Source organism: Amblyomma americanum, chromosome 1 (genome assembly GCF_052857255.1).
Source record: "Amblyomma americanum isolate KBUSLIRL-KWMA chromosome 1, ASM5285725v1, whole genome shotgun sequence".
Taxonomy (NCBI): domain Eukaryota; kingdom Metazoa; phylum Arthropoda; class Arachnida; order Ixodida; family Ixodidae; genus Amblyomma; species Amblyomma americanum.
Genome location: NC_135497.1, coordinates 3,001,751 through 3,012,767, shown reverse-complemented (window position 1 = coordinate 3,012,767; position 11,017 = coordinate 3,001,751). Strand labels below are relative to the sequence as shown.

Below are 11,017 nucleotides of genomic sequence, written 5' to 3'. Positions count from 1 at the left end.
TTGAAATAAACGTAATGATTAAAAAGCGAGTTCATTGCTATTCTACAAATGAGAAGCATTTAAAAAATCTGCTGATCTTGTTAAGCTCTTGCCTACAAGCCTACACTAGTTGAATCGTCGTAGAGCGTGTTGTCTTTTAAAGCTTGGCACAGGTCAGCTTGATGTGTACGCTTTGTCTTCATATGCACGATGAAATATATATGATAACGGCAATGCTTGGGGATGCTGATTGCAGATGTGAAATGCCCTGTCGTCGGAAGCAATAAAATTAGTTGCGGGTTGCGCCAAGAGAGGCCGTTGGAACTGGAAGCGCGTGCAAACACGGAAGTCTCGGACAATGGCAGTGTGAGCGGAGCGCGTGACGGGTGGTCACGGGGCCGCAGAGCTGCCGCTGACCGATGGCCAGGTCGCTGCTGCTGCTGCTGCTGCTGCTGCTGGCGGTGGCGCGGGGGGACCTGTCGGACCTGGTGTCCAGCGTCACGCTGAGCCCCACCTTCAAGGCCAAGCTGGCATCGGCGGGGCCCGTGACGGCCACGTACGGCGTCTCGTTCCCGCTCGAGCTGGAGCTCTCCGGGCCGACTGCCGACCGACGGGCACTGCTGCGCGCCGCCCAGGAGGCCATGGAGCGAGCGGGCCTGGACGGCGCCGCCTGCGTGCGCCGCGCCCAGTGCGAGGCCGCGGCCGGGGGACGCCGCCAGGGCCTTCTCGGCGAGCTGCTGGACCTGCTCCTCAGGTGGGTTCAAAAGCGTTGGCAACACATTAATCAAGTCAGGCTCGCTGGCCGACAATGGTGGCTGTCTGATCAGAACTTTCAGAGGCCACAAGGGTGGCAGAGTTGGCGCTCACTTCGAGAGCGCTAACATTCTATCTACACCAAGGACAAACGGAGAGCAGACCGGTAGTGTAGAACTTATTTTTGGGCTAGTTGGAACATGGTTGTTCATAAAGAAGAGTGGCGCAGACAGACAGGCAGACAGACAGAGAGAGAACACAGGAAGACGGAAAGAGCGTCTTCCTGTGTTTTCCCGTTGTCTTTTATGTCTGTGCAACTCGTTTTTAAGGGCAGTAGATCGTGCGGAATATTGGCGTTGCCTAAATGACGTCACAAATGGCGACTCCATGACCCCGGTCTGCTTCTTTTATGCTTTCTCGCCTGCCCACTGGCACGCAACCTAGTATTTGGCGACGCTTATAACGACTGCATTCACACCGTAGGGGGGTGTTATAGAGTTTTAGCATACTGTGATCCGCAGGGAGCTATGCGCGCATGCGCACGTGGCCAGCAGGGGTGCGCACCTGCCACTGCGCAGGTGCAGCGGGGTTCCCGCGAGCGCGGATCACGGTAGCGGAAGGTCTGTGCTAAATCTTTCTTTTATGGCGCGTTTTGTCCGGCACGTGAGTCACTATAATGTATATTTTGAAATACTGTATTTACTCGATTCTAACATGCCTTCGATTGTAACGCGCATGCATTTTTCATGGTCAGAAAAAGAATGTGCAATGACTTGGATTGCAACGCACACGTTTCGAAAAAAAAAATGCGCCCGTGAGGCCTCTCATTTTCCACCTTATTTTAAAGCGTTAGCTTGTTTTAGCTCACTCGCTCATCGGCGTCCGCCTTGGCAACGCAACGGGATAACATCAGGGGGCGTTTATGTTTTGACGGGAGCTCTCCATGGCAGCGGACATTACAGAAGAAAGCTCTGCTGTAACGGCTACCAGACAGCGACCGACTGAGTGGGGGCCTCTGTGTGTCGGTCCTGACTTCTCAGATTGGTAGGGTGTCTGTGTGCGTACAAGGCTGGACCGCTTTTTCGATCATTTTCTGCTATTTCTATGCGCCTTTCCTTTCTCTTTTAATTTCTCTCGCTTACCGGCTGGGACGCCACTCTGGTGTCCACCCGCTGCGAAGGGGCTAGCCATCACATCATCATCAGCAGCACGGTGCCAAGGCGCGCCCTGGGCGTCAGCGGCGGAAGCCTCCGTGTGACAGGTAGCCCTTCTTTTGAACCTGACGTCGTAGTAAACGCAGCCCATATTGGCTAATACCATGTAGGCGCCTTTATGACCGGACACTTTAGAGGTATCCAAGACTGCGGTAGGTGATATCGGTAATATCGATGCGCAACAAGTACCAAGCCGGTGACATTAGGTTGCTGCTGGCGCAGTTTCATTTTCATACGCGATTCTAATGCGCATGCTATTTTTAGGCGATTTTTTTTTTTAAAAAGAAGCGCGTTAGAATCGAGTAAATACGGCATATCTGGACCAATGAAACACTATATATGAAGTTTAGGAGAGCGAGTTGACGGGCTAGTTGGTATTGCATGGTGTAGGAACAGCGCTAAGAACAGGACAGAAGTCAAACATGGAAGCACAGGGACGGGCGCCCGTCCCTGTGCTTCCATGTTTGACTTCTGTCCTGTTCTTAGCGCTGTTCCTACACCACACTATATATGAATACAGGCAAGCCATCAGCGGATGAGGTCTCACTGCCACCGGAAGGACCAGCTCAGCCCCCGTGTTTCACAGCTGCGGAGAAAGGAGGGCTACAGGGGTTGCTGTCATGTCTTTTTCGCTGCTGTGCCAGTATGAATGGCTGCCTTTTGAACTCCGTAATATACTGAAGCCAGCAGTAAGAGGCAAATGTGAGGAAATCGCAGAATACAATCAGCTTTCATACCAATGTACTAAAGTAAATTTAAACACTGGTTTTTTGGCGCCTTCTAGCGCCTGGCGGGAGCTGCCTGTTAACAGGTGATGGCGGTGGCTTCCTCGCCTCTGCCGTGAAGCAAGGCACCTTGCGCAGCAAGATGTTGCACAAAGTCGCCAGGCTAAGATTAAGGCGGGGATGCAACATTGGCAAGCGTGCCGTGCATGAGCCGCCGTTTCAGCGATGAAAGCTCAGGGCGCTGCGTGTAAGAGGAGTACCATTCAGTCTGTGAAACGTGTCATCACGGCGCAATATTTGGCGCGCTTATTGAAGGCGCTAATTTTAAAATTTTGTTGCTTTAGCTACTTTCACTTAATGTTTTCGAACGCGCCGGTTCGCACTTCATGGTCGCAGTTCTCTTCAACTCTTGTTGGCGGTCGTGAAGGAAAGAGCGCCGGCAGGAAGACAGCTACGGTCAGCGTTGTCAGGGTGTCGAATGCGGGTAAGCTGCCGGGCAATTTTCTTGACGTATACAGCGAAATTGATTTCTCGTACAATAATGCCAAGGTAGAAGTGAGGCTAGAGCAGCGCAGACACTGTCTGCTCTCTCTGTCCTGACCCTTCGCTGCTCTGTTCTCACTTCGTCGACATGCCTCAAGCGGCCCAAATGTCCGCTTTGTTGAAGGTTGGCAAGATGCAAGCTTTCGGCCAGGCAGTGGGCGACTATGGCATAGTCTCTATCTGGGGGGTACTTACTGTAGAGTTCGCAGAGAGAAGCAACTTAGGGATCATGGGTGCCTTTTTCCGCAAACTAGGGAACAGGAAGTGGACGTGGAAGATCCCCAATGGTGAGACTAAAAATGAAATAGCTTTCATAGTATGCGCTCACCCGGTATCATGCAGGATGTGGAGGTCCCCGGGAAGTTGCGTTGTAGCCAGTGCTGGATTAACGGGGGGGGGGGGGGGGGCTAAGGAAGCTGCAGCCCAGGGCCTCACCTCGGGCAGTAGGACAAGGGGGCCCATTTATTCTAACCTGCTTAGTATATGGAACCAGGGGCAACGGAACTTCGAGCGACATGTTTGAAGCGAGAAAACGCGAACGAGCAGACGGGGCCCCCCGCCTAATGTAACAGCATGCGTTTAGCTTGATCATTTGGGGAGAGCTTGTCGAGCTGCAAAAACAGGAATCCCCCGCCACCCCGGCGGGGCCCTCTTTATTACGAAGCGAGGTGCGTTTGCTTGGAAGAGTTTTCGTGGTTTCCTCTCAATCCGTCTGTCCAGTGCTGTCTGGAGAGGAGGGGCAAGGGGAAACACCTAAAACATGTAATGTGGGATGAGGACCTAAATCTCCCTTGTCCCTCGTCACTACCACGCCACCCTCCACCTGTCAAATAGTTCCGCCGCTGTCCTTCTCATAGAAAGGATGTGCTGCAGTACCCAACAGTGCCTCCCATTCGACTTTTCTTTAGCGTGATGGTAATTTGGGCGTGGGAGGATGAGTCCGAGAGCAGATGATGATAAGTCTGATGGCAGAGTCTAGGCCGGAAAGAAAAGAAGACATCACACGTGCTTTTGTCCGCGTGCCGTGGGGCATGGAATGTTCACTGTTCGGGCTAGGGTTGTGGAAGAGTGAAGGGGAAGTTGGAGAGCTGGACACAAAGGCCTGTCTCCAGGGCCCATTCCTGCCTAGTGGCTGCGTACCCTCGCGCGCGCTCGACGGAAAAAGTAGGTCAGACTGGCCGCCGAACTTTCCAGAAAGAAGTAGAAAAAAATGACACAGAGGCGACGGAGGGCGTGTAACTTCGCCCGCGCTAGGAGTCGCCCTCTCCCCTTCGTTCTCGCGCTTGGCGTCGACGGGGCGAAAGAAAAATCGAGAACCTTCCAGAACAGACGATTGCTCCTAGCCAATAGGAAGACGAGACCGGAACGGGAGAAGGAGTTAGTTTGTTCGGAGAAGGAGGGAATTTGTACAAGGAATTCTATGCGTATGTGAACGCCTGCTTTGGCGCTAGTAACAGACAGACGCGGCGCGCGTCTATGAAAGGAAGTTGATCGCGGGCTGCGATTCAGCCCCGAGCCGCCGGTTAAGCTTGCATAAGCCCGCCCGCTTAGGAGCTCCCGGGGGACGCAACACTCTCGGCCAGCCACGGACCATCCAGGCAGCGTGCGCCAGTCATCGAGGCGGCCACCATTGGACACCTGCGGTCGCGTCGGACTGACGAAGTACCCGGTGCGGTGAACAATTAGCATCCATTCATGCGAAAATGCTCGGCCGGAAGCATCAAAGTGGTGCGTCTAAACGAAAGGCGAAGTTAGAAAGAGAAGAGCGTGAAAAGGAGCTACCAAAGATGCCAAAGTACCTACTGAAAGCACTTTCCGCGGAGCAGTATGATCGCTCTACCCAGAGTCCGTGTCAAACTCCCTATAGTACCGACTGTGCTTCTGTGGAGGACTTGCCAACTCCATCACCACGGTTTCCTGGCAAGAAGCAAGGTTTGACTCATCTTGGTTGTCTGGATCCTGTGAAAACGGCGCCAACCTCGGTCGTCCATATTTCTGAGCAACCGATGCTAACCGAGCCCTCTCCTGTTCCTGAGTCAGCAGCGTCTATGCTAATCGGCCGGGCCCCTGCCACAGAGCTCCAGGTGTACGGTCCGCCACGCCCGATTTCTACTACTGCTGATCAAAAGGTGCCAAACCTCCCCGATGAGCCTCCTTCTACTGACGAGCGCCAGGCAACAACACTCCAAGAACCGACTCAGTTGTTTCCCCTTAGTTTGGTTTCAAATAATCATGTTCCCACCCACAAAGTGTGCCTCGAGTGGACGAATGAGACGGCTTCTCGTTGCGGCAACAGAGAAGTACAGACACCCCCGAAGCAAGAGGTACGTTGCGAGATTCTCCGAAGTGACCCTGCTGGCCGGACGTTATTACTGACAGCTTTCGGAGTGTATGCCTTGAGAAAGGGCCATTGTATTTTCAAAATCAGGCAGAAAATTCTCCGTCTTCCGAAAGGCAAAACAAAACTCAGAAACGCTGTATGTCACCTCATCTTTTCGTGCGAAAGGCTGTAAATGGGGTGGCGTACGAGCGACACTGTTTAATGTACTCGGAGTCAAAAGGTTCCGTTTACTGTTTCATGTGCAAGCTATTCGATTTCAAGCAACCCCAATGCTTTCACAACGCACGGCTTTTCTGATTGGAAAAGAGCACAAGAAAAGGTTTGCGCACATGAAAATATCGTCGAGCACCGGAACTGCGTGGCAGCATGGCTCACCCGCTCTAACTCGAGCATCACAACTGACAAGGAGCTGGTTAAGCATTTTTTCACTGAGACCGCTTACTGGACAGAGGTGTTGAAGCGCGTAGTCGTTGTAGTTAAGCTTCTAGCTGAACGCAACCTGGCGTTTAGGGGCAGTGACGAGATTTTTGGTTCACCGAGAAATGGCAATTATATGGCAGTGCTTGAGGCCATGTTTGATCCCTTTCTAGAGGAGCACATCAAACGCTACGGGAACAAAGGAAAAGGTCACCCATCGCATCTGTCAAAAACAATTTGTGATGAATTTATCGAGTATATGGCAAAGGCTGTCAAGGAACGTCTCGTTGACGAAGTGAAACGCGCAAAATATTTCTCTTTAATTGTTGATTCGACTCCAGACCTTACTCACGTTGATCAGCTGTCAATTGTTTTACGATACTATTTAAATAGGAAAGTGTACGAACGCTTTCTTGAATTTGTTCCAATCGAATCGCATACCGGTTTGTATCTTTTCGATACCGTGATGTCCCTCTTGACGACCAATGGCATCTCAATTGATGATTGTACGGGCCAAGCTTATTATAATGCGAGTAATATGTCAGGAAAATACAAAGGACTGCAAGCTCAAATAAAACACCTGAACGAATTGGCAGTCTACGTCCCGTGTGCTGGCCATTCACTGAACTTAGTTGGCGCGTGTAGCGCTGACGGTTGCCTTGAAGCAGTCAAATTTTTCACTTTAATTCAGAGACTGTATGTGTTCTTTCCTCACCTAAGCGATGGAGGTATCTTTTGGACAGCATGGGCGGAACTGGCCAGCAGCTTGTTTTGAAAAGGCTCTCTGAGACCAGGTGGTCAAGACACGCTGAATCATGCAAGGCCATTCTGAAAAATTTCAATGCAGTCTTGCGTTGCCTTGAAGCTATATCAAAGAACGAGGAAGAAAACGGTGACACTAGGAGCGAAGCGCACTCTCTCTTCAAGAAAATGACAAAACTAGAGACTGCATTCATGGCGATTTTTTGGAGTGAAATCTTCGAGCGCTTTGACAAAACGAACGTAGCACTTCAGAAACCAGGCCTAGACATTTCAACTGCTGTAGACCTGCTGAGCTCTCTAGAAGGCTTTGTTAATTCTTTGCGACCTTTCTTTGATACCTTCGAAGAGAGAGCACGCACGCTAAGTACCAATCAATGTTATTAGGATGAGGGCAAACGCATCGTCTTGAGTAAGCACCCGGACGGAAAAAGCGATAGTGCGCTACAAGGTAGAAAAATGTTTATCGTAGAGACCTAAAACGTTGTACTTGGCAGTCTAGGCTCTGCTTTGCGAGTGCGAAAGACTGCCTACACTGAACTCTGCGAAAGGTTCGGATTCTTAAAATTGCTGACAGAAGTTGGCAGCGAGGCCTTTCTGGCACATCAGGCTGAGAAGTTGGTGAAAACCTACAAAAATGATTTGGAGCCAGCATTTTCCGCTTAAATTGTTCAGTTTGCGAACTTTCTGCACAACTCTGTGTGCCAGGACACGAGTCCCCTGGGAATAATGAAGTTGCTGCACGAAAGAAAGCTTATTGATGTGTTTCCTAACTTTTATATTGTTTTGCGAATGTACTTAAGCATACCCGTGGCAAATTGTGAGATCGAACGATCGTTTTTCAAGTTGTCGCTGATAAAAAATCGCCTTCGTTCGAGCCTCCTTGACGACAATTAGGGGAACTCGCTTGCTATCATGTCCATTGAAAGCGACCTCCTCCGCGATCTATCCTTCGAACAGACTACATCTGATTTCACCAAAGCGAAGGCGCGAAAGATGCCATTTAAAAGAGGAATGTTTGCACTATACATGAATAGTTCCAATAAGCTCGAGGTGTCGCCTCCCAGCCTCCACGTTGGCAATGAAACGCTGAGCAGTGTAATTCAAGATATGCAAATCTTCTTTGTTCGTCTCTTGATTGTTCTTGTGATAATTAGCGTGCTTATAAAGAACTGTATTTTTGTTGTTTTTGATAGTGCCACGTTTATTTGGTGTCGTCCTTGCTTGTTTTACGTTTAACGAAAATATTTTCAAATAATATTTTGGAATTACAGTTGGTAATTTTCATCTGTATTCTAGTGCATTTTTATGGTGTTTGTATTGCCTTAAGTATTGTATATATCTATTGCATATTTATAGAGTAACGTGTATAACGATTACTGCAGTCTGATGCTTGAATTTTATAAAGAATGTTTCGGATACAACCATGCGTCTGGTCACGGGATTAAACTTAGTGATGCAAACAAAGCCTAGCTTCAGAAGGGTCGACATCTGGGTTGTGGTGTCTTTTCTACGTTCTTGTTCGTCTTGAGTGCACTAAACTTTTCCTTAAAGCCTAGCTTTTGCTGAAAGCAGAATGCAGATTAATCACAAAGTGAACATATGTGTTGGTGTTTACAACAGCACGCGTTTCAAGCAAGTTTTATTGTTTTTGCTTATAACAATAACAATAGTAATAATCCCGTTGATTGCACTTCGTTCTTCTTAATTTGGTGGAATTAAAATGAAACATGGAATATTTCCAGTAGCGTAGCAGGTGGCAGGAGGGGGGGGGGGGGTCAGTATAGGGAAAGGGGGCCTGCATGTGCATTAGCCCAGGGCCCCCATTTTTCTTAATCCGGCCATGATGTAGCGACCACAATATGGTAAGGTTTCGAACTAGCTTAGACCTGAAGAGGGAGCGGAAGAAAGTAATGAAGCAGAAGCCCATTAACGAATTGAAGGTAACAGGGAAAGTAGAGGAATTTATAATCTCGCTTCGAAACATATTCGGTTTTAACTGAGGATGACGATCTTACTGTTCAAAGAATGAACAGTAATGTCAGTAGAAGTAGGTGATAGGCTGGTTAGACTGGATACCGGCAAGTTCTCTCAGGAGACGAAAGATCTCATTAAGAAGCGCCAAAGAATGAAACCTTCTAATCCAAAAGACAGAATAGAACTGGCAGTGCTATAAATGTTGGAAACTATAAATGTTGGAAGCTATAAATGGAAGCTATAAATGGAAGCTATAAATGGAAAGTATAAATGGAAGCTATAAATGTTGGAAACTTCATGTCACTTCTTGAATTTTATCTGGGTGCAACGGTGGTTAATTTCGAAGGCAGAGCGTATGAGCAAAAGAGTGGCATATGTATTGGTTCATGTGTGGCGCCTGTGTTGTGCAAGATTTTTCTCTCTTCCATTGACCGCGATTTAGACCAAGTTTTAGACAAGAAAAAAGTAATTAAAGTTTTTAGGTACGTTGACGATTTTTTAGTGTTTTTAGAAAAACTAGAAACTGTGACCTACCACGAGACTGTGGTGGAAATTTTATCTGTTTTTAGAAAGTTTGGAAGGGGGCTTAACTTCATTCATGAGGTTGCCATAGACAACAAGTTGCAGTTTTTAGATCTACAGATTTCTGTGAATGATGTGCATGCTTGCTGGGGCTATAAGCCTCGTGCCCTCAAGGAAATCATGCCGTTTGACTCAGCCCAGTCCAATACAGTAAAAAGAGCCGTTGCAACCATGTGCATTCAAGAAGCCATCAACAAATCTTGTATTCATGCTGTCCAGGAAAGTTTTGATGACCAAGTTTCTAGGCTGCTATCGGCAGGCTTTCCTTTGTCCCTGTTGGTAATGGTCGCAGAAACATTGCTGCAAAAGAACAAGAAAGTTAGAAGAGAAAAGGTGAATAACGTAAGGCCACAGGTGATTCCGTATTTGCATCGCGTGGCCCACAACATGAAAAAAGTGGCGAATAAATACAAAATTCCTGTGGTTTTTTCAGCGCCCTGCAAGCTCAAAAGCCTTTGTCCTAAGGTGAATGAGGAAAAAAACAAAAAAGGATTGCGAAACGAGGCATAAACACCGATATGTTGATTGCAAGGTGGGAATTGTCTATCAGATTCCACTTTCATGTGGCAAAGTGTATATTGGCCAGTCCGGACGATGCCTGAACAAGCGCCTGCGCGAGCATGAAAAATGCCTCGAAAATGGGAGCGGAACAAATATGGTAGTTCACTGCAAGTCATGCAAATGCTCACCATTTTTAAACAGAACAGAGGTCATTGGCAGAAGCAAAGATGCGCTGACGCGTGAACTAATTGAGGCGTTCCATATCAAAAAGAAAGGGTGGGAATGCGTCAGCAGCCCTTCGGTGACGATGTTTTCTAACGAGTACAGGTTTTTAGATAAGCTGATTTGATTCAAGCGTGATATTTGCGTGTCATTCGCATGTGGGATCGGGTGATTATGCTCTTGAAGAAGAAGGGGAAATGTATAAATGTTGCGATCGTTTTTTTGAATAAAACCAGTTGAGAGTGGCGCTTGTCCTGTTCGTCTCTGTCCCTTGTGTTTTTTGTCGCGCTGCAAGCATCCCCTCGAGCGCTAATCATTAAGCTCAAGGGAACTATTATGGAGAGAATTGAGGAAGGTCTCAAGAATGCAGGTGGCGTGAAAGCCGTGAATAGGGAGCTAGGCATGAGGAAAAATCAGATGTTTGTGTTAAGTACAAAGAGGGCAATGTCAATAGCAATATGGATAAGATACTAAAGTAGCCGACGAGTTCTACACAAATATATACAGCAGCCAATGTAATCAGAACGTTAATAAGAGAGGCAGTGGCGCATATCAAAGGGACATCCCGCCAGTAACAAAAAAGGGAGTAAGGAAAGGCTTAGGCGAAATGAAAATGGGGAAAACCGCTGGTGAGTATCAGGTAACAGCAGATCTTTTAAAGGACGGAGGGGAGATTGTGACCGAAAAACTAGCCACCCTGTATACCGAATGCCTTAAGAACTCGATTGTACTGGTAACTTCAAAGAACGTTAACATCATCTTAATTCATAAGTAAGGAGACGTCAAAGGCTTGAAAAAACTACAGCCCTATCAGCTTGCTGTCCGCTGCCTATGAGGTATCCACTAAGGTAATCGCTAATAGATCCCCGCAGGGGGGCGTCTGCAGCGTGCAGGCGTTGGCGAGTGGCGACACCACGGGCTTTGAGCATCCGCAGGGACATCCATGCAGGGGGATGATGGTGAACAGTGCATCACCACGGACCCGAGCACCCGCGCCTAGCCGT

General features: G+C 48.3%; 1 protein-coding gene across 2 annotated transcripts in view; it reads left to right on the top strand.

Annotated features, from left to right (window-relative positions):
* The first annotated feature begins 247 nt into the window (after positions 1 to 247).
* Positions 248 to 11,017, top strand: part of LOC144130128 (uncharacterized) — a 50,781-nt gene continuing 40,011 nt past the window's right edge. Inside the window, exon 1 of one of the 2 annotated variants that reach the window (XM_077664149.1) lies at positions 248 to 733. In XM_077664149.1, coding sequence (XP_077520275.1) covers positions 399 to 733 — 335 coding nt within the window. In that variant the 5' untranslated portion in view covers positions 248 to 398. The remainder of the gene's footprint in view (positions 734 to 11,017) is intronic. The other variant, XM_077664143.1, reaches the window with a different exon arrangement.